This window comes from Artibeus jamaicensis, unplaced genomic scaffold (assembly GCF_021234435.1).
Source record: "Artibeus jamaicensis isolate MK-2021 breed Jamaican fruit bat unplaced genomic scaffold, CSHL_Jam_final contig_2259, whole genome shotgun sequence".
In the NCBI taxonomy this organism is placed as follows: domain Eukaryota; kingdom Metazoa; phylum Chordata; class Mammalia; order Chiroptera; family Phyllostomidae; genus Artibeus; species Artibeus jamaicensis.
Genome location: NW_026521468.1, coordinates 2,855,409 through 2,880,710, shown reverse-complemented (window position 1 = coordinate 2,880,710; position 25,302 = coordinate 2,855,409). Strand labels below are relative to the sequence as shown.

At 46.1% G+C, this 25,302-nt stretch overlaps 2 protein-coding genes across 6 annotated transcripts in view; one reads left to right on the top strand and one right to left on the bottom strand.

Moving 5' to 3' along the window:
* Positions 1–348: 348 nt before the first annotated feature.
* Positions 349–2,977, bottom strand: HIGD1B (HIG1 hypoxia inducible domain family member 1B). Of its 3 annotated transcripts, none has more exons than XM_053661032.1 (4): positions 2,830–2,977; positions 1,872–2,022; positions 1,137–1,271; positions 349–483 (listed from the first exon to the last, which is right to left on the bottom strand). In XM_053661032.1, the coding sequence occupies exons 2-4, from the start codon at positions 1,969–1,971 to the stop codon at positions 419–421; spliced, it is 300 nt and encodes a 99-aa protein (XP_053517007.1). In that variant the 5' UTR covers positions 1,972–2,022; positions 2,830–2,977; the 3' UTR covers positions 349–418. The 3 variants fall into 3 exon arrangements, with proteins under 3 accessions (XP_053517007.1, XP_053517012.1, XP_037018033.1); XM_053661037.1 differs by lacking the exon at positions 2,830–2,977 and adding an exon at positions 2,107–2,259; XM_037162138.2 differs by lacking the exon at positions 2,830–2,977 and having other exon boundaries at positions 1,872–2,258.
* Positions 2,978–10,963: 7,986 nt separating this feature from the next.
* The window catches only part of GJC1 (gap junction protein gamma 1), a 29,153-nt gene continuing 14,814 nt past the window's right edge, over positions 10,964–25,302 (top strand). Inside the window, exon 1 of one of the 3 annotated variants that reach the window (XM_037162196.2) lies at positions 10,964–11,247. The gene's annotated coding sequence lies outside the window, so the exon portion shown is untranslated. Of the gene's footprint in view, positions 11,248–11,595; positions 11,799–12,626; positions 12,648–25,302 lie in introns of those variants that run through there. The other 2 variants (XM_037162195.2, XM_053660895.1) reach the window with 2 other exon arrangements.

Here is a 25,302-nt window from a genome sequence, read left to right as displayed (position 1 = left end):
CCTGCCTGGGTCCCCAGGGAAGCAGCTTTGTGACGAGAGGCGCTCCCGCCTCTTGATGCAGTGTCCCTGGGAGCCTGGAGGCCTATTTACTGCCCCGTTCCCACTTCTGGCGGCCTGCCCCCTCTGCCATGCTTCCCTAGGTGGGATCTGAGCTGGCCTGGGAGGTACTGGGTCTCTGGGATCGGAGGTCTGCAGCGCCTCCCTTCCTGCCCTGAGAGTCTCTGTCGCCCTGGAGGTGGGGGCCAAAACTCTTTGATTTCCAACCCTCTGCTCTGAGTTTCCCCTTCCAGCCACTGCCAATCCCTTACTCTGCCCTCCCCCAGGTGAACAAGAGACTTGTTGATTTTCTGCAAAATTCCTTTATTAGGAGCACGTCAGGGGTCAACGTGAGGGTCTGACGGCCCTGGACTGTGGGAACCTACTTGTTCCCCGCATCCTGTGCTGTTCTCTTGATGTGGTCTCTGTACATCGTGTACACGGCCCCTGTGTGAGGAAGAAGGAAAAATGCCCCTTGGCGTTGAAAGTTCCACCCGCCCTCTGACTCTCCCAGGTGTCCGTGGGAGGAGTAACGGCAGAGCAGAGTCCCAGTGGTCTGGCTTCGGCTGGTCCCTTTGAGAGTCCAGCTTGCCCGCTCATCTCTGTGCCCTAGGGCTCTCACCAGGACTACTGTAAGCTCTGACCACACAGCCTGGGGAAGCCACCCACTCGACAGTCCACAAAGCATTTCAAGTGCATTTCTATCTGAGCATCCTCGCTGCAACCTGGGAGGTAGACAAGCCAGGGGTGGTTATTATATTACACAGGGGAAAACCAAGGATGGGAGAAAAGGACTTGTCACCTGTCATTCAGCTGTCTAATTAGTTCAGTCTCTGGCTCTGGTGATCCAGAGAGGAAGAGAAATTCAGCCGAGGTTCTGCTGCATGTTTTTTCTCAACTCTGGGACAAACTTCTCATGAAACAGACTGCACACTGTCCCCACAGGCCTGGGACAGGAGATTAAACAGGGACCCCTGAAAGTGTCTCAGCATGGGGGTGTCACCAAGGACTTGATACGGAGCCTTGCATGGGGAGCAGGGACTGAAATCACGGTCCCTGAACTGTCAGGACTCGGCTCCGTCTCCTGCGGCCCCACTCACCCAGCATGATCGCACCCACCGCACAGGCCTGCGCTGCCACGCGGGTGTGAATCAGGTGTATGGACATCTTGGTGGAGCCTCGAGCCTTCAGCCGGTAAATCCTGTATGCCGCCACCACCAGGCAGCCTCCCAGGCCTGTAGTCGGAGAACATGACCTGGGCCTCATCCACGAAGCACATCGCTCTTGGGAGAGACCCCTCACTGGGCATCTGGGTGAACAGCTGCTTTGGTGCAGCTTTGCGGGGGGTTGGGGCGGTTATTTGGTTCCTCTGGGTGGCATTTTCAATGTGGCTTGCCCCCTGTGGTGGTGCCTCTCTCCCATACACGAAATAGCCCATCATCATGACTCCCCTTCCCCCATTAGCTCTGGGCCCTCCAACCCCTCTTGGCGTCCACATCCTGGTGCAGCTGTTTCCCTATTTCCCCAGGGCCTTGAGGAAGAAAGCCCTGGGGGATCCCGAACTGCCCCTTCCCCTCCTGACACTGGTGTTGGTGCCCCACGTTTCCCCGAGTCCCAGGCACCCACTTGGCTGCCTTCCACCCATCCAGACCTCATGGCATTGGAAGGGGGTGTCCTCCACCCCCTTGACACCTCTGCTGTTGGTTCACTCCTGGCTATTGATTGTTCGGTGGGGAGGACCACTTGAGTGCTCTGCTTCCTTCTTTGAGGACTAGGAGGGATGTTCTCAAAAAGAAGGCCCCCTCCACGCCCCCATTCCTTCTTTTCCCACTCACCTACAGGCACCAGCGGAGACTCCCTGGTCTTCCTCAGGAGCCTCTTAGACACGCTGTCCTCACCTTCGGCTGGCACCCACCAGCCTTTGTCAGCAGACATGATCCTGCCCTCAGCGGCTAACAGCTGGGTAGCTTAGGCTTCAGCCCAGCCCTGGAAGGAGTTGCCCCACAATCAGAACTCCAGTGTTCCTCGGTTTGGGGTGGGAAAGAGAAAGCTGCCCACCAAGACCCTCACCATGCCCGCTGCCTAAAACAGCAGCCCAGGGCGCCGTCTCAGGCACTGGACCTCTCCACCATCTCCCCCTCTCCCGGTCTCCTAAACATCGGCCTCTTCTTCCCCAGCCTGTTCTGACTTCACTGTTTTCCCTGCTCCCCCCTCCCCAATCTGCATCCCTGTGAGTGTCATCCTTGGGCCAAAAAAAAGCAGCTGGAAAAATTCACAGACAAGGGTGGGAGGAAAAGGCTTTGAACCTTGGGATCCACCCCCCACCCCCAACTGGCCTTGAGTTTGTGACAGTTACTCCTGAGGGAGCTACGGAGCAAGATCTGGCCCCAGGGAGCAGGGCCATCCCAGACTCAGATGGCTACCCAATCACTGGAGCTGGTGAGCGAAATAATTAGGCGTGGGTTTGTGTGTGCTTTAGCATAGGGTTTAGACACGAATGCTAACGAACGTCTCGTCCCCGAGCAGTTCCTATTTCCAGGTCCATCTCTTGCCAGTGTCTTTACATATAGCAACCCCCTGCCTCCACCACTGGGATGGTGACCCTTATTGTTCTATTCGCTAACCCCTGTAAATGTCTGCTCTGGTTGCAAACCAGGCGTAGTCCCAGCCCTGGGGTTCTTGCCTGTGGGCTGCCTGCTAAATCTAACCATAAAACAAACTCCCTGCTTGAGGCAACTTTTATACCTGATTGCCCCTCCTTTCCCTACGGGCGCTCAGCATGCCGGTGCTTACCTCGGGAGAAGGCTAGGAAGTGGACCGTGAATGGCCGGGCCAGGGCTCAGTATCTGTTGAACCAGCCCGGAGCTGATGATGAAGCTGCCACTATGGGGTCAGAGAAGCAGTGGCAGGCTTTATGGAGACTTTGAAGTTGGGAATGGAGAGGGGAGGAGATAGGTCAGGGCATCGGTCTTAACCCCCCCTCTGCTGAGTTTCAGGCTGGCCTCCAGGCACTGGAGAGAAAGGAAAGACCAAATGGAAAGGAGCCTTAAGCAGGTTTAATCTTTTAATTTGCGGGGACAGAAGTGGCTGGGTCAATGGTGGACTTGAGTTGGAGAATGGAGATGGGAATATAGAGGCAAGAATGGGTGGGAATCGGGGTTCTCCCATAAATTATACTGCCTCAAATACTCTTATGAACATTGTGGGCTGGAAATAAAATGTTCCAACTGTGGGAGGCAGGCTCTGTGGTCTTGGTCTTGATACCTTCAAGGATGCTTTCTGGACCGAGGGTATTTGTTCAGGAGTTGAAACCACCAGGACTTCCCTCACTTCTCTGGGGCCCTTTATACCACCTGCGGGTAATGCTCAGGTCACAGAGATGACAAGGACCAGCGTTAGTGCCTATTCTGTTCTAGACATTTGCATTGTGATCTCTGTGCTGTGCTACGTAGTAAGCAGCTGTCTGTTTGTTTGAAGAATTTATTTATTTGTTTTTAGAGAGAGGAGGAGGGAGGGAGAAAGAGAGGGAGAGAAACATCAATGTGTGGTTGCCTCTCATGTGCCCTTCGCTGGGAACCTGCTCCGACCAGTGCCCTGACTGGGAATCGAACCACCGACTCTTTTGTGTTGCAGGCCGACACTCAATCCACTGAGCCACACCAGCCAGGGCAAGCAGCTGTTTGTTTATAGACGAGGGAACTGAGCTTCCAAGAGGCTACCGGATTTGTCCAAGGATGGACACCTAGTAAACGGCAGCACTGTGATCTGAACCCAGGTCTGGCTGGCACCAAAGTCTGTGCTCCTGATCCGCTTTCCCGGAGGCTGGCCAGGCTGAAAGCCTCTCCAGATTGATACTGAAGCTTAGGAATGCCGATTGATCATGCCACTCAATTAGGAAAAGTATCTTCTGGCTAAGCAAGTGGAGAAAGATTCCAATGCACCCTGGAGAGTCCCACTCCATCCCAGGCCTTTGTTCCTTCCCTAAATTTCTCTCAGCCCCATGCGTCAGTCCTAAAGGGGCTTTTCAGCACTGGAAATTTGTCCAGCAGCCGATGTCTCTCTTTTCTCTCCCTAGGACTCACTGCTCCAGAAAGAGACCCAGGGTCACAGCAACTCCCCAAGGCCTTCATGTATCCCCAGTGTCCCTGGGAACTCTCCTCCCAGTCATTCACACACCCTCCCCGCTGCCTCTCCTGGTCCCAGTAGTGGCCTGAATTCTCAAGAGATGGATGATCCAGCCCAGAGGTGGTGGGGAGGGGGTAGCAATGTCTGGACGAAACAGGGCAAGGATCCAGATCAGCTCCAAGCCTTTAGAAAACAGGAACTAAGCTCTAGCAGGAATGTCCAAACTTTTGGTGTCTCTGCGTCACACTGGAAGAAGAGCTATCTTGGGCCACACGTTAAATACATTGCGGCACGTAATCACGCACACACAAAATCTCGTCATGTTTAAGTGAATTTACAGTTTCGTGTTGGGCTGCATTCACGGCCAGCCCGGGCTGCGTGTGGCCCACAGGCCACAGGTTGGACACCCCTGCCAGAGGGTGAAGTTCGCCTTCTCCCTGTTGAGATCATGCTGATGCTCCGCAGCATCCCAGCACTGAACTGAGAAAATAATAATAGTTGCTATGATTTGCTGAGCACGTAGAGCCAAAAGTGTGCTAGTTGCCTTCAGTAGATTGTTTTATTCATTGAATAATCCTTACAATAGCTATGAAGTAAGCACTGTTATTATTGTTCTTTCCATTTCACTGATGAAACACTGAGGCTTGGGTTAAATGTCTTGCCCAAGGTCCCAGTAAGTGACACAAAGAAAAAAGCCCAGACGGCTCACCTTTCCTGAAATCCGATCACACTGTCAGGGACTAACAGGAGAGGGACTGCACCCTGGAGGAGAAGTCCTAAAACAGAAGAAAATTGCTTTTTATTTTCAAAAACGTTTGGAAAACACACAGATCTTTTAAGGAACAGATTTCTGGAGAGGCTTGCTTTAGTAAACACGTAAGATAAAATTATGACAACATTTTTGTTAATATGCCAAGTCTTCAATAATTATTTTGTTTCCAGCATTTCTGCACGAGTAATTTGCTTAGTAAACGTCTCTCTCCTAGATCAGATCACATTAACAGAAATTCTAGTTCCCAGGGCTTTGACGGAGTGATGCTGACAGGCAGGGGGTCCCGAGCGTGCGCTGGCGTTAGACGTGGGTCAGTTGGCTGCTTGACCACCACCCTCGAAATACTTGCTCTTCTGCCGCTCCACCTCTTTGAGTTTACATCGTCTGTAAACTGGAGGTAGCAGGGACCCACAGGATCATCCTACGGGTTAAATAAGATGATTGTGAGAATTCCCAGCACACTCTGCCTGTTCCTCTTTCTCTAGAAAGAGCAAGTGGCAGGGCATGGTTAGCGGGCTGGGTGAGAAGTGGAAAGTCCCTGATGACAGACTCCGGGTGGTCCACAGGGCAGCACACCCTTTCCTGTCCCTCTGAACACCCCCCCCCCCCCCACTGCCACCTCTTGCTGGGCTTCCCTATCTTACTGAGAAGCTTCAGGTTCTCTAGCCTGTTGGGGGAGGAAAAGAGAAGGGGGGGGGGACTAGGACTTGGAGCCCCACACAATCTAAGGCCCTGCTGTACCATATGCAGCCCAAGGGAGTGGAAGGACCAACATGGAAGGGAGTGCGGCCTTTGCCTGGAGCTATGGAGAGCTGGAGTGAGGGGATGATGGAGAAAGAATTGGGTGAGGAACAGAGGACCCTCTGAGTTGGGGCTGGGCTGGGGGTGTCACAGAGAAGAAAACATTAGGCCCTATAGTAGTGTCTTGTGCCCAGAGAGGCAGAGAGTGTGGTAACAGGAACGGGCGGGGCAGTGGAAGTTTCCAGACAATGTGGCTGGGCTGAGGCAGCCCCTAGTAGGCGCCTGAGTTGGGGAGGGTTTAACACCCCCTGCTTCTAAAAACAGGCACTGAGTTCCAAGGACCTTACGGCAATTGTCCAAGGACAGCCTCAAGAGCCACCGGCCTGGGGCCAGAAAAATGCTGTTGGGACCTAATAATCTTTCTGGGAAGACTGGCACATACTTGGAAAACTTCTAAGCTGGTGTTGATAGTGGTAATTAAAAGGCCGAATCAGACTGCAGAGATTCGGATGGTATAGAACCCTGTCTTGTGAAGGAATGTTTCTGAGCTGCGAAAGGACACCAGCAGAAACCACTATCTTGGATGATGCACTCGAGATGCAGAGCTTTGAAATGTTTGGCTAAGGTCCTTGCGTTGGGGGCTTTGGAATCCAAATACCCAGCTTCCCCTACAGCGCACTGGGAAAGGGACTATTGCCTTGACCATCTACGGGGTTCAGGCACTTCAGGTACCTTATTTAATCCTCGACATGGAGAGATCATCATTCCCATTTTAGGAATGAGGAAGGCAAGGCTCAGTGAGTTTAAGTGGCTCAGCCAGATCATTACAAGTAGATGGCCGAGCTACCCCACCAATGATGATGACCATGACCTACCACGGGACACTAGAAAATGAACCCTAGCTATTAATAATGCGATTTCGTGTGCATTTCATCATCTCTTTCTCACACCATCTTAGAAATTCTGGTAGACAAGTGCAAACAGCTGGGCAGAGCAAACATCTGAACCCAGGGCTTCCAGCTGTTCCAGGACCATGCACTTGCTCCCCGGCCTGTCACCAAGGTAGAGTGGGTCCCGGGCCAGTGCACTGTGTCTGGGCCTGTCCAAATGCCCTTGCCTGGTGGGAGTACCAGAGCAGGTCTCTTCACCTCCCTCCTACATCTTTCTTCCTGTTACCAGACAGGGGGCCTGAGCCGGCAGGCCTAGGGCCAGCTGTAGTGTGTGGGTTCCTGACTTCATGTAGGAAAGACTTCGCAACATGAGTCCAGGTGGCTGTGAGGATGCATTTACTAAAAGCTGGGGACAGTGACACAAGGAGGGGCTGTGCATGGAAGAAGCAACAGGAGAGCGCAGGCCGGCCTGCCTTAGCTTGCTGGGAAGGCAGAGAAAAAAGGCCTTCGAGAATCGGTTCAGGGAATTAGCCTGGGACGAGTTGCCAGCTGCCCACTGCCTTAGAGTTTAGGAGACTCGTGTTTGTGGGGAAAGAAGTGGCTCAGGCTGCTCCCCAGAAGTGGCTCAGGCTGCTCCCCAGGGCATGCGCCCTGGGTCCTTTGTCTCGAGGCTTTTATCCCTCTCTGGCAGGTGATAATCTTAAGGGAAGTCTCAGGGGAGGGCTCCAGCAGAACATTCCTCAGTTCTCCAGGTGTGGCCCTTTCAGGGTCCTGGTCTCCACTGATTGGTCAGTGACAGGCAGATTAGTCATGGCACCTGGTTCTGGCGTAGCCCACCTGGTTTTGCTGCTTTTCTGGGCCTGGAGCTGAAAACAGCTGAGGCCTGGATGTTGTCTCCAGGGAGGCAAGGTTACCTGGGGGCGAGGTCCTTGTTTCCCCGGTTTTGCCCCCTGCAGGCCTTCTGCCCCAGCGACCATCTGCACCTGTCTGCACCTGGCTGTGCATTGCTCAACCACTTTGTTCAGCCGTCCGTCTCGGTTTCCCGGTTCTACTTGCCAAGGAATTTTTCCTGGCTTCTCACTCTCCTATCTTGTTCTTACCGCCAACTCTTGCACGGACTTTACCTATTCCTCATCCGCAAGTGGATTAATTGTAGTTTAAAATTCAACGTTAATATACAAGACAGTGCTAACCAGGCTCTGGGAAACCCTGGTGGGGGCCTCTCATTACTGTTCCTTCTGTGCTACTTGTGTTACCTATTTAAAAAAAAAGTGACAACAAAAAAATCTGCTTCAGGCAACATCCCTGTGGCAGGGAGAAGCAGTGTAGTGTGTCCTGCCAGGTTAGCTGAAACTGCTGGGGATTACGAGGGAGGAATTGCGTTACTAATGCCCGCGCCCTGCTGTTAGTGGGGTCATCAAGAGCTTCTTTAACAATTCTTATTATCGGCCAGGCTGGGGGCAGGCAGTGCTTCCAGTGGCCAACAGGGAGCTTTCTGGAATCCCACCTCTCTGCGCCCATCCCCCAGCACAGAAGAATCTGTTCTGAGTTTACCAGCCAAGTGGAGACCCTGGAAAATGTGTAATGGAAACAGTGACACACTTCAGTCTCCAAGTTGACCTTACAGTTCCCAAACCACAGAGCCCCAGGGCGACTCTCAAAGTTCTCAAATTGGGTTTTGATCTCTTTCTGCCTGGGCCCCATGTGAATAAAGTGATGTTCTCACAGCCCTGGGCTCCGCTCCTCCCTGCCAGAGGCTGGAAACTAGCCCCATTTCCCTGTGTGAAACTTGAGGCTTTTCTTTCTCTTCCCCCTGGTAGCCTTTTTGTGCTAGGAATGGTGAGCCTCCCTTCACTCATTCATTCTGCATATATTTTCGAAGCAGCTACTATGTGCTGGACTCTGCTCTAGAAGCTGGGTTCTGTGCTGCGGCCCTCCCTTCCAGAGCTCCCATTCTAGCAGCCACACCCGGGTTTGTGCTGGACACTGGTGACTGCCTGGTCTGGAAATCCTCTGGCTTAGGTCTCTGGCCTTGGTTTCCCACCTGTAATTAGATGAAAGGATGTCAATAGCTGGCAGTGTGACGGGAGAGAAAGAAGAGTCTCGAGGAGGAGATAATAGCCTCTGGTTATATTTCTGGTTTTTAAACCGTCTGCAGGTAAAACAACTTAACTGCCTTGGGTCTCATTATCTCCATCTTCAAAAGTTTGCTCTACCAGAAGAGAGACAGAACTGCAAGCTTGGTAGTGTGGGGGTGGCAGAAACTTTCCTCCCTCCTTCTAGGTTCTTTCAGCTGGTCTGATAATCAAATAGACCTGAGGCCGATTAACCAAGTGGCCAGATTTAATTATGTACATACATGAGGGAACCCCCCTGATGGGTGAGTCAGAGACCCCACCTGCAGGAGAGTTTTGGAGACAGGGAAATGAGGTACGTATGGTGTTCTGAGCGATGAAAGAGGTAAGGCAGGGGAAGGCCATTCATAGGGCGATAAGAAAAGCAGCTATCCGGTAACTAGAAATTTGCGCTGCCTTATAGAGAGGTCATAAAAATGTATTTCTGGTGATAACTCTCATTATGATCAAGGCCCCCAGTTTAAATTCTTCAAGGGAGAGGTGGAAGTTTCTTGAGCCCCCAGGATCTCAATTGCCTTCAGCTCAAAAGGATTCCCGTGTCAAAGTGGCACATCTTCGGGAGGTTCGTTCTGAATCCCTTCAGTAGTACGTAACGGATACAAAAAGTGTGATGTTTTCAACCTCCATGACCAGTGGCCAGTGCCAAAAGATGGGAAGCCTTCCCCCCCAGATTTATCTATGAATTTATGAGAAAATACTTCATAAACATGAATCATTTATTAATTATGTATATAAATAATGCATAATACAGGGTGGGGCAAAAGTAGATTTACCACTGTTTATATGAAAATAACAATAATTTATTCATAACACAAAAATAAACTGTTTCACATACAACTGTAAACCCGATACATTTGTTTATCTATATTCTTTATATACATATATGCTCTATATACACATATATAATCAAACATTTTAACACCATGTTAAAGATTTTCATTGAAGTCCTAATATGCCCCAAAAGTGTGTAGTCAGATGTGGCAGCTGAACATGCCTGTGTATTCAGCATCCAGATTAAGAATAGAACAGGACTGGCCCCTAAGCAGGTCCCTCACGCTCCTCTCCAGTAACTACTCTTCCGTTGGGTTACTACCCTTGCTTCTAACAGCACACGTTAGTTTTGCCTGTTTTCGAACTTACATAAATGGAAAGTTTTGTGAGATTCACCTGTCGTACTGTGTGTGGTTGTCATTGTTTGTTCTCACCACTGCATCATGTACCATTGTGTGAATATAATGCAATTTCTCTCTCCTTTCTACGGTTGATGGGCTTTGTGGTAGTTTCCAGATCTTTTTGGCTTTTACAAATAGTGCTGCTATTACTACTCTAAGGGGAGTGGGGCTTCCAAAAGAAAAAATACTCTAGTACAAGTATTTTGGTGGACATTTGTACACATTTCTGTGGAATTCCCATGGAGTCATAGTGTATCCTTCCGCAGATTCAGCGTTAGTAGATAGTGCCACGTTTCCAAAGCGATTCGTACCAATTTATACTTGCTCTTAGCAATATGGGAGAGGTTTAACATTTCCATCAGCATGCACAATGATGTGTCACCGGTGTTACTTTAACTAACATGTTCTTTATTTAAATTTCCATAAATGCGGTCTTCATACTTGTCTTTTTAAATACATTTGTAGAGGAAATGTGATAATTGGGGACTGGACTGGGGCATGGCAAGAACAGGCAGGGACAGCGGGAAGAGAACTTAAACAGAGAGTCCAAGCAGCTGGGTGGGGACAGCACCTGCCCTGGATTAACAGATGTTATTCAGAAGTAGCTGCCACTTGAATGTAGGGGCTCAAAGTGAACACATTTTTGACATTTTAGTGAGAAACCAGAAGTAGGGTTTTTAAATTTTGGCAATTTATTCATATTTTTGGAAAACACCGTACTGGCCAAACAAAACTTTGTTAGTGGGCTGGGTGCCTAGCCCTCAAGTTTTCAACCTCTGGACTAGCTGATGGGGCCAGACCCAGCTTTCCGGGTGCAGGTGGGGCGGGGGGGTTGAACCTCAATTGTTAGAGCTTAATTTCCTCTCTGGTTAAATGGGTAAAATAAAGGCTTATCCTCTTGCAGCGTGATGGTCAAATGAGATGATTCGGGAGTGTGAGAGTTGGCAAACACCGGACAGAGCACTTCCCCATCGTCCCTTGGTGCGTCTTCTGTTGTTGTGCACTGACTCACGCTACTTAAAGTATCTGAGGAATTTTCAGATTCTTACCAGGCAGTTCAAGACTGGAGATTCCTATGCATACAAACTGTTGGAAGTCTTGAGACTGCTGGGATGCAAGGAGTTAAGAGGAAATGGCCTATTAGGGTCTCGTTAATCCGAGAGGTCCAGGGCTTCAAACGTATCTAGAAACGCCTCTAAAAGCCACTAACCAAAAGAGCTAGAATGGTAAACCTACCAAGTGCTCGTAGGATTCTCGAATAACTTCAGAGCAGAACCTAGAAAGGGACATCAGCATCCTGCGGTACACTGGACCAGGGCCCTAGCGGAGCGCAGAGGACAACTTCGGGACTAGTTGGACCCACCCTGAATATCCAGGTAAGGGCGTGTCCTCACTGCGCCGTTAGCCGCCCGCTCCGAGGGAGGCCCTGCCACGGGGCACTCGGGTCCTGGGAATCAAGCTGTTGGAATGTATTGACTCAGAGCAGTCTGCGTCCACCGTGCAGAATTCATGCGCGTGGGGCTACACGCGCCGCGCCTCCGCCGCGTCCCGGATTGTCCGGGAGCGCGCGCAGCCCCGACCACGTAAAGTTAGGCGCTGGAGCCGCCGCCGGCGCGCTCTGGGACGCCCCCTCCCACCCGAGCGCCGCGTGCCGCACGCCCCCCGCTCCCAGGCCGCGGCGGGACGCCCCCGCCCCCATCGCGGCGCGTAGTGCGCAGGCGCCTCCCCGCGGGTCCGGGCGGCGGCGGGAGCGGCTTTGGCTCCGGCCTCGGCAGGAGACTGAGGCGAAGGCTGCGGCGGCGGCCGAAGAGGAGGAGAAGCGAGGGTGGTGGCGAAGGCGATGGCAGCGCGGGGCACATGAGGCGGCGGCCGGCGGGACGGGCTGAGGCCCGGCGGAGGAGGCGGCTCCGGGGGATCCCGCCGCCCGGTAAGGGGCGACCGCTGGGCCGGCTGAAGAAAAGCGGGCAAGGGGCGGGCTCCGGGTGGGGACAGGAGAACTTGTGGGAGGCAGGCGAGGGGCCGCCAGGGGCGGGGGCTCCGGGACAGAGGAGGGCTTGGGGGAGAGACAGGGGCGCCGCCGACTGGTTACCGCTGGGCACGGAGGGGCATCGCCACCGCGGCCCGCCGTCGCGTCCGGCGCGCCCTCCCGCTTTGTCCCGGGCGCGCGGTTTCCAAATTGGGAGGGAAACGGCTCGGGGGTGGGCCCCGGCCGCGGTGGCGGGAGGGGGGCCAGGGGGACCCCGGGCGCGCACTTCGGAGGCGCTTTGGCTGTGCTCCCAACTCCGCCGGGCGGTTAGGGGCGCAGGACCGCGCCGGGCGCTCGGCGGGCTGGTCTTTGTCTCCGACGCCCGGCCCCTGACATTTCTTCCGGCGGCCGGGGTACGTTGGACTCTCCTGGAGCATCTCGCCGCCAGCACTCCTGCCTCCCGCCAATGTTGCAGACAAGATTCAGTGCACGGGCTGGAAGGGGCGGGGGCGGGGAAATGGGGCAGTTGACTCTTGATGAACACGTTTTCTTAACTTCAGATGATTTCTTCCCGTTTCGTGAGAGTTTGGATGACTGTTCTGGGTTTTGTTTTTCCCCTTCCGGCTCCAGATTCAAAATTTAAGAGAAGGCGCTAACGCTGTGATTGTGGGTAGTTGTGTGGTTGGCCGAGCGTTTGGAGCTTTGAGTTGAAAACATTTACGTGAATGTGTGGTTTAGAAGTTGGTTTTTCTTCTTTTCTTTTTTCGCGATTGTTTCTAAGATGGGGATTTCTTTTTCTTTGAGAAATGGGTGAGTTTGGTCTTATTGTTTGCAGGAATTTTTGTTCATTGAGAAGGGGCAGTGGTGCAGACTTCTTTGTGCTCACGCTTTACTTTGCTAGCATCAAGACGATGCTTTGTGTAGTCGGATAAATAGAATAAGTTCTGGCTAGGTGTTATGTTGTGTGCCTGATAAGTCTAACATTGTCATACCTTCGTGTTGTGTATACGTTCAAGTGAGTACATGGGAAAGCGCTGCAAAAATCAAACTACAAATGAATTTTAATTCCTTGATAAACGGAGAACAGCATATCTCGAGCACATTAATATCTGTAGGAGAGGGGATTAATAATGTAATTTAGGGGTCAAATCCTTTATCTCCCACCCCCAGAGAGGGTTTAGTATTACTATTCAGATCAAGAATGTAAAAAATAAAAATAAAAAACCCTTCATTACAGGGCTCTTGACTAAAAATATTTTGAATTGTTTTCCTGTTTGCTGGGGTTTTCTGGTTGCAATTTTTGGGATTTAGCGTAGAGTTGTAGTTGTTTTGGATTTCTTAAGTGCTGTGTAATGGCAGAATTGGAAAAATGTGAAATAACTATTCCGGGTAAAAGGTGAAAAGCTCTGCTAAGCAAATCTGTGTCTTAGTGTTCGCTGAATCTTTGTGAACAGTGCTGTAGGCAGAGGACGTTTTGAAGAGCAGACAGGCAAGTTGTATGGAAGTTCTTTTATTTTCTGCCCTGATTTGTAGCTGTTTAATATTACTTGCTATTTGCCTTAAACTGTTGTGCACTTTTCCAAACCATTATAAACATCCTTTCCAAAAGTCAATACCTTTAGTTTCTTTTTAGGTTGTGTGACTTTAGAATTGCTTTTCTACTTGGGCGAGGTAGCTTCCACAGTTTTCTTTAAAAGGAGCAAGGTAATTTTCTACTATTCAGTTCATGCAGGTAGAATTGAGTTTTAGCCTTTAATCCAAAGGGTTTAAAAAGTTAGCATATCTTGAACATAACAATCCTACTTTATAAATGCTGTTACCTCGAGATAATTATTTTTCATTCATATTTGAATAAATTAGCCAAAGGAAGAGATAGAGTCTGCATCTGATTAGCCTCCCCTCCCCCACCCCTAGGCTTATCAATCAATTCAAATTGGGGTCCTAGAATACAAAATATGTCATTAAAATCCAGAGTGTCCTTTTCTTCATAAATACTCAGTTTGCTGCATGCCTGAGTGCAAAGTAACAAGTTCCAACTATTTTTTATTGGAAGTTCGCGTTTCAAAATAAATGCGGTGTTCCTTTCATCATCATCATCGTCATCATCATTATTATTTATCTGAATAGTTCAGTGCAGCTGGTGGTTTGATTCTTATTTCTGAACTCGTGCTTTTCTTGCAGCATAGAAATGTGTGGCTTCTACCCAAAATATCTGATAAAGAGTTGGTCAAAGAAAGTATGGGATTACTTTTTGTTTTTGCTTTTGTAGACCACTCTTGAGAACACATACGGGTAGATTTCAGTTGGTAACATTAACCTGAAAGTTAGAAAACACTTCTGAACTTAATATCAGCTAAGTGCCAACAGTTGTGTTTCAAACAAACTGCCGCAACTGATGAGTTTAATTAGCTTAGTTTGTGTGGAAGTAAGGACCAGGTCTGTTATGTCTCAGCATTGCTATTTTCTACAACTCTCAAGAACGAATGAGCAGACATTCAGTACTGGCTGGCACACTAGAGTACATCCTTGAGTTTTGCAGATACCGCACTGGCTGACAGCACTTGGGTTTATCGTTCAGACCTGTGGAATGTGTTGCTCAAAGGTCCTCCCAACTGCACCCCCCCCCCCTCGGCAGACCACGATGAGATCTCTGCACACAGCATTCTGTTTCTAAAGAAATGAAGTGTTCTGTGGAGTGGGTGGTGCTGTTGGAGGCTGTGTGGCTGCAGCACCAGCACAGCTGGGACAAAAGTGTGCCCACGGAGTTTCATTCAGCGAACCTTTCTTTATTTTTCTTTTTCAGTCAAGTACTTATAGGCACTGAACTAGATGCTGAAGGTTCAGAGATGAATACTATTTGATTTTGCTCTGAAAGTGTTTATAGTTTAACGTGCTAAAAAGGTTTAGCAATCTGGAAATAATCTAACATCTATGAGATTAAAAAACTGTAGGGTTTGAGAGTGTTGATGTTTTTTTTTTTCTAAAATGGAATAAAGTTCACACATTCCTGTGCTTATCGTACAGTCTGTAAACTGTATTCAAATCTCAGGTAGTTACAAAGATTTATTTTTGTCTACATCTGTATAAGACTTATCAGTTTTGACTGGATATTGTTACTTAACTGAGTTCGTTCTTGTGGGAACGTTCACAGTGAAGTAGTTCTGGACTCTGTTTTTAGGGAATTCTCTTTGATTCATTCTTGGACCTTCATTTTCTAATTGTGTATCCAGAGTGGGTGTATATTTAGTTTCAAAAATGTCCTCCTTGAAATACTCTGCTCTTTTGGGTTCTAAGTTCCCTCCTTGCGCTCTTGGGTGTTCTTCAGGCTTCTCCAGCCCCCTGCTCTTCTGATAGATCTTTAATTGTTCTTCCTGAAGTCTTGGTTCTTAGTCGTCTTCTCCTTCCCACTCTAGTCTTATCTGTGCTGTGGCTTCAGTTATCACATGTATTTGGAGTGCTCCCCAGTTTTTCTCAGTAGTTCAGATCCTTTTTCTGATCCCCGCTGCCTGTCCAGCATCTCCACCTTACGCACTCCATGCTTTGAATTGAGTTGCCCAGACTGAGCTTTTGATCTTGGCTCCAAACCTAGACCTTCTTCATTGTACCCTATTCTAGGGTACTTTTTAGATTTTATTTATTTATTTTAGAGGGGAAGGGGGAGAAACATCGATATGTGATTGATAGATGGATTGGTTGCCTGTCGCATGCCCCCCCAGTGGGGACCTGGCTGGTGACCCAGGCACATACCCTGACTGGAAATCGCAGGCTGGCACTCAACCCACTGAGCCACACTGGTCAGGGCTCCAACTTTATCTATCTATCTATCTATCTATCTATTTATTTATTTATAAAGATTTTTGTTTATTTATCTTTAGAGGGGAAGGGAAGGAGAGAGGGAGAGAAATACCAATGTATGGTTGCCTCTCATGTGTTCCCTGCTGGGAACTGGCCTGCAACCCAGGCATGTGCCCTGACTGGGAATTGAACCACGATCCTTTGGTTCTCAGGCCCCCCGCTCAATCCACTGAGTTACATCAGCTAGGGATATTATTTTTCTTTTCTTCAGTTGTATTTCCATTGCTGCCAACTTCTGCAGTCGTCTCCTGCATGGTCTTAAAATAAAACCCTGCATACACGCAGTATAGCAAAAATATCATTAGGTCTTGAGGTTGTATTCTAGGCTCTACAGCTAGTTGGTTGAATGCAAATAATCATGGTGTTTGATATGCTCTTAAGTAAAATAGGGATGTTAATCTCATACTGTGGTGTCAAACAGTGAGCCACTGCAGCAGAATAGTTGAAAGATAACTTTAAAATCCATGCAAGTTCTATCTATGAGCTGTAATTTCTTACTAATATGTGTGACCTTTTCAAATGTATATGTAGTTTATGATAAATAAACTGTAGATTTATTTTAAAACTTTACCAGTTTATGGTAGTCTTTGTGTGTTTTCTCCAAAGACAGATACTAAACATATAACTGTTATTACACAGGGCTCCAGAGAAGCCTTTTGCAATTTATATAAATGTCCTTAGTCTCTGAAAGTTGGGGGCTACTAACCTAGGCAATCTCTAATGTTTCTTTTGCAACTAATGGTGTGTGAACCTTTGAAACTGTAAGTCTGTTTATGGAAGATTTGGATGGTAAAGGTGTTTGTTTTTTTCCCTTAATACAGGAATTTTTAGGCTTATAATGTCAGAAATGTTAGTTCTCGGATTCTATTTTCTAAAGACCAGATTGACTAGCCTGTTTAGATTTCTGTAGGAAATGGTTTGGTGAGAGCGGCAGTGTAGTGCTTTTTGAAAGGGAGCTTGTTTGGGTGTCTAAATCAAATAGCTTTCTTTGACCTCTTATTCCAATCCGGTAGTCCAGGTTCATGTCATGCCTTGTGAAAGCTTTGTGTTACAGGTGGGGCAGCTCAAGCCTGTGCCTTCTCAGGTTCACTTGGAGAGGAAAGCTTTCCTCTGAGTTTGGGAAAACAATGAGGAGTGGGGAGGGGGGCGGTGACTCAGTTTTTTTGTTCAATGTGTACCCTATTATACTTGAGCTTAGAAAAGAAGATGGAAAAGTATATTTATGGTTTGAAGTATGTCCTGGAAGTAAAATATATAGCTTGCAAAGCATTCTACTGAATGGATTTATTTTGATTACAAGTTAATTATAGTTACTAGTTCAATGAGAAATTTGAAGGAACCACATATTCTTATCCCAACACAAGAGTCCTTGGTATGAAGGAGAGAAAAATGAAGTGAAGTGATTAGGAAAGGAGTATGAGTTTTGTAACACTTTCACGTGTCCAGTAAACATTTACTAGAACTCACTTGTAGTAGAGAATGGTAAGTTTTTGGTGGCTGTTTTAATAACCAGTTTATAAAATAAAGGTAACTCTTTCCAAAACACTGAATATCAAACACTTACTAACCAGCAGGTAGCGATGGGAGCAATGATCTCTTTCAAGGAAATGTTGAGTGTATTAATTTTCTGTGTTGCTTTTGGACCATTTTATGGTGAGTCTCTAAAGAAATGAGAAGACCAGCACTATGACACTGAGTTGCTATATAAAACATCATGTCAAAAGCACTGTCTTTTTGCTGTATCCTTACAAATTAAGAATTACCCTCTAGACTCACCATCTGTATTTTAATCTGGAGTGAAATTTTATGTAAGTTGTCTCTTAGACTCCCTCATGCAGGGGCGGGGTGTAATAACTGTACCAAAGGTTCTGTGAGACAGTTAACACTTTTCTGTGATGTATCCATTACTTAATTAGGTCTTTATAAATGTATGCAAACATTATGAAATTTGTACCCTGACCTACTTTTACATTTCTCTCGGGGCTTTTGCTGTACAGTAAAGCTTTGCCAACGCCATTATTACAGAGTGACTATATTGTAGACTATACTGAAAAGCAAGTAACAGAGAAATTGTCCATAAGCCATTGTTAATACTGGTGTATTTCTACTCAGGTGCAAAATTTTATTGGCTTTTTTTTTGTTTGCTTGCTGGTTTTTGTCTTTTTACTACAATAAGCATTTTTCCATGTAACACACTATTCTTTTAAAATGGGTTAGAAGTTGGCAGGTTTTATTCAGCCAGTAAGGTCTTGAGCTCAGTGTTATTAAAATGTATTTTTCTTTTAGTTATCAACATGAAAAATAAAGGTAGAAGTATAAGTTGATACTCCCCCCTTTGGAAAAGTACGAATCTGCTAAAGCTGACACAGCATACCCTGCTACTAGCAATTCTGCTTTTAGGTGTGCAACAGAAATGCGTGCATATGTTCGCCAGAAGGCATATGTGGAATGTTCGTAGTGGCATTATTCATAATTGCCCCAAACTGGAAACTGCTCAAATACCGATCAGTAGTGAATGGATAAGTTGTGATATATTCACAGAATGGCAGTACAATGAAGCAAATGAACAGACCAGAATTAAACGTAACAGAGTTGGTGACTCAGTACATGTCGAACAAAAGAAGTCAAACACAAAATGGTGTATTCTTTATGATTCTAATTTAAGAGAGTCTATTCTGTATGATTCCGTTTATGTAAAGTTCAAATACAGGTCATATCAGTGGGTGTCAGTGTAGTATAATATTGTTCCTCAAGGGGCATTTGGCAGTGTCGAGATACATGTTTGGTGGTCACAGCTGGAAGAGGCCAGGGATGCTGCAGAACAACCTACAGTACATAGGACAGTCGCCCACAACAAAGCATTGTCAAAAAAGTCACTAGTACCAAAGTTGGCCCTGGGCTGAAGCAATCCGTGCTGTTAGGGGTGTGGATGGTGGTGTCTCTGGGTATAAAGGGCATGATTGTGGCTCTGAATGGCTAGTGGTATTTTGTTCTTGATTTCAGTGCTGGTTACATGGGTATGTTCAGCTTGTGAAAATTCATCGAACTGTACACTTAGATTTGTGCACATTTCTGGTATTTTATTAGTTTTATTTTAGACCTGTCAGGTGTGGCTCAGTTGATTGGAGTGTCATCGTCCCATACACCAAGGGGTGGAGGGTTCTGTCCCCAGTTGTGGTGGGTGCGCGAGGCAACTGACTGATCCATGTTTCTCTCATCTCCCACTCTCCCTCCTCTCTCCCCCTCCCTCTCCCCTTCTTCATTTCTCCCTCCCTTTCTCCCTCCCTTTCTCCCTCTAAAATCCACAGGCATGTCCCCAGGTAAGGATTTTAAAAAGCCATTCAGCCCTGACTAGTGTAGCTCAGTGGATTGAGCACCAGCTTGCAAACCACAGGGTCGACTGTTTGATTCCCAGTCAAGGCACATGCCTGGGTTGCAGGCCAGGTCCCCAGTAGGGGGTTGCACAACAGGCAACCACACATTGAGGTTTCTCTTCCTCTCTTTCTCCTTCCCTTCCCCTTTGTCTAAAAATAAAATAAATAATAAAACATTTTAAATCAGAAATGAAATATTTAAATTTCATTTTATTTATTGATATGATAGAGAGAAACATGGTTGTTCTGCATATTTATGCACTTTAGTTGCCTGTTTTATGTGTCCTGCCCTGGGATCAAACCTGCAACCTTTGCATTTGATCAGGACAATGTTCTAACCAAATGAGCTGTGTGGCCAGGCCTCTGTTATACATTTTAGACTTTGATAAAAAATTTTACACCCCCCCCCCAAAAAGTCACATTTTATATAAAAGTCCAGGTTGGAGACTTCTTTTGAAAGGTAAGACAGTGCGGTAACTCCCACAGCTATAGCCACTAAGCAGTGCCCGTCCCCCACCCTCCACCCTTTAGTTGGTGCTGACGTTCTCCAGGCCCTGTTTTCCTGTTCAGTTACTGGCATTACCTCACTGGTATCCAGACATTTTACAAATGTCTTAAATAGCTTTTATTGAGATTTAATTCATACCATACAGGTCACCTATTTTTTAAAAAAATATTTTATTTATTTTTAGAGAGAGGGGAAGGGAAGGAGAAAGAGGGGGAGAGAAACATCAATGTGTGGTTGCCTCTCATATGTTCTTTACTGGGGACCTGGCCTGCCACCCAGGCATGTGCCCTGACTGAGAATCGAACCAGTGACCCTTTGCTTCACAGGCCTGCGCTCAATCCACTGAGCCACACCAGCCAGGGCACAGGTCACCTATTTATTTAAAGAACACAGTTCAATGTTTTTAGTACATCCACAGCATTATGTAGCCATCACCACAATCTAATTTTAGAATATTTTTGTTACCCCCCAAAAAAGATTTAATACCTATTCACAGTCATTCCCTATCCACCTCCCAACATCTCTAGGCAACCACTAATCTGCCTTTTGTCTCCACATAATTATGGACGTTATTAATAATTATGGACGTCACCTGAATTTTGTGATCTCTGTTCTAAAACAAGATTTATAATTGTACAACACTTAATTATACAGGTTATATAATAAATTATGTACAACTATTTTGGAGGTCATTTATTTGGGATAAATTACTAGATGTGGAATTACCAATCAAGGCATATAAATATTTTAAGGTCCTTGGTAACTATGACCACAGTGCCTTGCAATCGCTGTGTGACAGTGTTCAATGCAGATTTTGTATTGTGAATCTCATCATATTGGCATTATTATACGTTTGTCTTATATCGTCTTAGTAAACTTGCTTTCCTGCACTGACGAGTGTTCAGACCGTTGGTTTGGCCTAGGCTTAGTTTTGGGCATGTGTGCCGGCCTGTTCCTTTTCTCATGAAGACAGTGCCACTGATGCTGCCTTGCGAATGCACATAGTATCCCAGGTTCCCCGCACTTCTCCAGCTGCCTTCTGGTGGTTCTTATGTTCAAATAGAATGGCTTTTTGCCAGCACAAATTGGCACTTCAACCCACAATGTACTGTATTCTGTTTCCTTTTTGTTTAATAGAGCCAAGATTTCAAACTACTTTCTTTCCATTAGGTTTTATATGTGATTCACAATAAAATATATTTTGTGTTTCTCAAATATTGTCCATAGCCAAGAGCTCTTTGGAAAAACAGATTGTTTTTGTGTTCGTAATACACAAATTACTGTTTGCTAGTTAGCTGCCATAATGCTTTGCTTAGAAATTGTCACTAGCTAGTTATTAAACATCTATTATCGCTCATGCAGAATTAACTTCCACTTAAAATGTTCCAGTTAAACAAAACTTCATTGTAAACCCTTTAATTGATTCCTTGTCTCTGCACATAAAGCAGTCTTATTCAGGAGAGTGAGTCACTAGCACCATTCTTAGCGGATTGCTCAGCTCATGATCTGGGAGGCGCAGGGAGTTAATACTTCGGAATCATGGGAAGTCACTATTGAGACTTTTTAGTTCAACTGCTGCTTTTCTGGGGCCTTCTTGAAAATTTGACGTCTTTCTGTTATTTAATTTCACTTCTGTTATGTTGCCTATTTGCACATAATCTGTTGGTTGGTTGATGAATTGTACTCTTCCCAGAAGTGATTTTCATCAAATGTTAATGGAAGAGACCTTAGAAATCATCTAATACAATTCAGGGGTAGCCAGCCTTTTGGCATCTCTGGGCCACACTGGAAGAAGAATTGTCTTGGGTCACACATTAAATACACAAACACTTAACGAAAGCAAAAAGATGTCATAATTTTGAAGTAAATTTATGGTTTTGGGTCAGGCCACATTCATGGCCATCCTGGGCCGTATTTGGCCTGCGGGCTGTGGGTTGGACACCCCTGCAAGTTATTTCCTAAATGAGAAGTGGACATAACTTGGTCCTGAAACACCTGTTTGGAATCTGTTGGCTCAGACTTCAGTGCTTGCTTTGATTATTTCACAAAATTCAAGGTTAGGGATCACTTGTTTAGAATATTTTAGTTCATTCTGGATTTTTTAAAATAAAATCAAGATTTTAAAATATGGTTTAAAAATATGGTCTACCTGTTGTAGGTTTTAGGTTTGTTGTTTTTTTAATTAGAAGGAAATTTAAACTTGGATCTGACCCATTTGGATTTGATTGTTGCATTTGCAGAACACTTAGAATAGCACTACTTATTTTGAATTTTTTAATTTCCTGATTATTATAGTTTAGTGAGCTATAAATGTGACAGGGGACAAGTTACACGTTTTTTGGTTGTTGATCTGAAACCGTTGGGGAGGTGTTTTTGTTGTTTTGATTTTGTTTTTTACATTGAGTCTGTGAGACTTTTCCAAACATATGTGTGAAGGCAGTGTTTCTGGTCGGAAAAAATGAATCAGATGAACTGGAAAGTAAAGCATTTCCCTGTAGACTCACTACAGCATAAAATGTGTTTAACAGACCATTTCAGTTACCTTTCTCCAGTCTTCCATTGCATAGCATATATAATTGTACGTTGAATACCTCTGGAATATAACTTGTTTTTAGAAAGTAAAATTTCTTATAAACTACTAGGTTGCAACCTTCTTAGTAGGAGGTAAATACTAATTGCATGAATGAATTTTAGCCTAAAACTTTTTTTACTTTTTTATTATGGTAAAATGTACATAACAGAATTTACCCTTTTTTTTAAAGATTTTATTTATCTTTAGAGGGGAAGGGAAGGAGAGAGGGAGAGAAATGTCAATGTGTGGTTGCCTCTCGTGGGTCCCCCGCTGGGAACCGGCCTGCAACCCAGGCATGTTCCCTGACGGGGAATCGAACCGCGATCCCCTGGTTCGCAGGCCCGCACTCAATCCACTGAGCTATATCAGCCAGGGCAGAATTTACCTTTTAAAAAAATTTTTATTTAATTATTGTTCAAGTACAGTTAGTTTTCTGTTTTTTACTCCCATCCTAGCCCCCCACCCCAGTGGTTCCCACCTCCCTCCCATTTCCACCCCCCTTAGTTGTTGTCCATATGCCCTTTATACTAGTTCCTGCATAACAGAATTGACCATTTTTGAGTATTCAGTTCACTGGCACTGGGTGCGCTACATTGTTGTGCAGCCGTTAGCACCGTTCGTCTCCAGAGCTTTTTTCTCTTCCCAGCTGACACTGTTCCCATTAAACACCAACTCCCCCTTCCTTCGAGCTTCGTGGAAGTGGAATCACGTATTTATTACCTTCTTTCAGTCAGCATAATGTCTTTACTTCAAGATTTCCCCATATTCAAGCATGTGTCAGAATTTTCTTCCTTATAAGGCTGAACCCATTGCATGAGGTCTGTCCAGAACGTATCCAGCCATGTAATATGAAAAACAGAGACATTTATTGAAGAAACATTGTACGTAGAACAATGACACCTCAGTTCACTTTATATTAGGTACCCCGGGACATCACACAGTTCTCCCAATCACTATCAGCTGCCCTGTTGGATTTCCCTGAATCTCATCGAAGGTCTGAAACCTCTTCCCTTTCCAAGGTGATTTTAGTTTTGGGAAAAGCCAGAAGTCGCAGGGCACCAAATGTGGACTGTGGTGGGGGCTGAGTCACCCAGGTTATTTGATGTTTCACCAAAAAAACTCCGTATGAGACATGATGCATGAGTGGACATGTCTCGATGAAGCTGCCAGTCACCAGTTGCCCATAGCTGCAGCCTTCTGAGTCATCCAGATAGTTTCTGCAGAGGAATGTTCAAGCTTAACACAAAATTTGATGCATTTTCATTGCCGTACTTGGTCATTTTGAATGTGACAGCCACACAGTACACATGCTCATTGAACAGTGTCTACCGCCCCCCACCAGCTAGTACAGTGAAGTCGTCATGGTTCATGCATGTGCCTTCCAGTCCACTCTCCTTCGCTGCCAGGTTACATCAATGTCACACAAACTTATGTTAACGATGGCTGGACTGTTTCTGCACAGACCTCGTGCGTGTGCAGATAAATGTGGGACCTCGTATACCACAGTTATCTGTTCATCTGGCACTGGACAAAAGATGGAAAAGTTGCTTTGGTCTTGTAGCTGTTGTGAGTAGCGTGGCTGTGAGCATGAGTGTGTGGCTATATGTTGGTGGCCCTGCTTTTGTTTCTTTCAGGTGTATATCCAGAAGTAGACCTGCTGGACCGTATGCTGATTCTGTATTTAATATTTTGAGGAAATTGTAACCATATCACTTTCTACCGTGGCTGCACCATTTTACATTCCCGCCAGCAGTGAACAACAATGATTCCAATTTTTTGATAGTTTGGTCAGCATTTATTTTCTTTCTTTTGTTCTTTTTTAAAATATTAATGTGGGTTTTGTTTTGTTTTTTGGCATTTTCCTAATGATTAGTAATAGTCTAATGGTATATTATGGTAAAATATACATAACAGAATTTACCATTCTGTTTAAATGGTAGGAGTTTAAATTCAGATTATCCCAAGCCTTGTTTCTTAAAAAAATATATTGAAGCCATTGCTGCGGAAGTGAGGAAATCAGCATACTCATACTCTGGTGGTGGAGATATAAACAGTTCATAGCTTTTTGGAGGGGCAATTTGGTAATACATATCAACAGGTTTAGAATTTTTAGAGAGATGATGGGTAAATAGTCGGCTTCTTCTTAACACATACAAAATTTTTTTCACAATTCATATAACTTGACCCAGCAATCCTTTAGGAATTTTTCCTAAATCTATATTTAGGGATGTGTGCAAAGTTATAAGTATTCTAGCAAATCGTTGTAAAGAACTGTAGCATCTGATTACATGTGGGTTAAATTCTGGTTCAGTGGTCCCGGGAGTGGGACCTGGGAATTGGCACTCAGCATGCATGCTGGGTAATTCTGATGAAAGCAGTCTGTGGACCACATCTGGGAAGGTCTACTCACTATCACTTTGCATGTTTTATTTATTTATTTTTAAATATTTTATTTATTTATTTATTTTTAAGATTTTACTTACTTATCTTTAGAGGGGAAGAGAAGGAGAGAAATATCAATGTACAGTTGCCTTTCACGAGTCCCCTGCTGGGAACTGTCCTGCACCCCAGGCATGTGCCCTGACTGGGAATCGAACTGCAATCATGTGGTTTGCAGACCTGCGCTCAATCACTGAGCTACACCAGCCAGGGCTACGTGCTTTATTTTTTATAATTATTTTATTGTTGTTCAATTGCAGTCGTCTGCATTTCCCCCCCCCCCAGCGCCAACCCCACCTCCCTCCCTTGCTTCTACCCTCCTCCCCTTTGGTTTTGTCCCTGTGTTACATGCTTTAATTTCAGGTTCCATGGTGTGCTAAGTAAGGCTGTCTGCAAACTGCTCGCTGGCTTCCCTGCTCAGCCTTCTCTTCACCTAGTTCCCCAACCCCCTCTGTCATGTTCCAGTCTAAGCCTTCCTCTGCAGCTCTTCACTCGTGCCATTTTCTCCATCCGTCTTGCTTCAACTTCCCGTCCCTGCTCTGCCTGTGGAAGCCATGTCCATCCATCAGAGACCCACATGTCTGCTGCAGTAAGCTTATACTCCCCCCGCCAACCTTATGGAGGTGTAACTGACAGCTTGTGCTGTTTGAATTCATAGGAATTCGTCTCTTTCCCTTCTCTGAGCATTTTCACGTTTTGTACTTTTATCCCATTCAT

Excerpts from the sequence above, each read along its gene's own strand:
- HIGD1B (XM_053661032.1), bottom strand. The coding sequence starts at position 1,971 with ATGTCTGCTGACAAAGGCTGGTGGGTGCCAGCCGAAGGTGAGGACAGC. Across the intron at positions 1,272-1,871 it reads GTCTCCGCTGGTGCCTGTAG|GCCTGGGAGGCTGCCTGGTG; the intron begins GTGAGTGGGAAA and ends CTCCGACTACAG. Across the intron at positions 484-1,136 it reads GGTGGGTGCGATCATGCTGG|GGGCCGTGTACACGATGTAC; the intron begins GTGAGTGGGGCC and ends TTCCTCACACAG.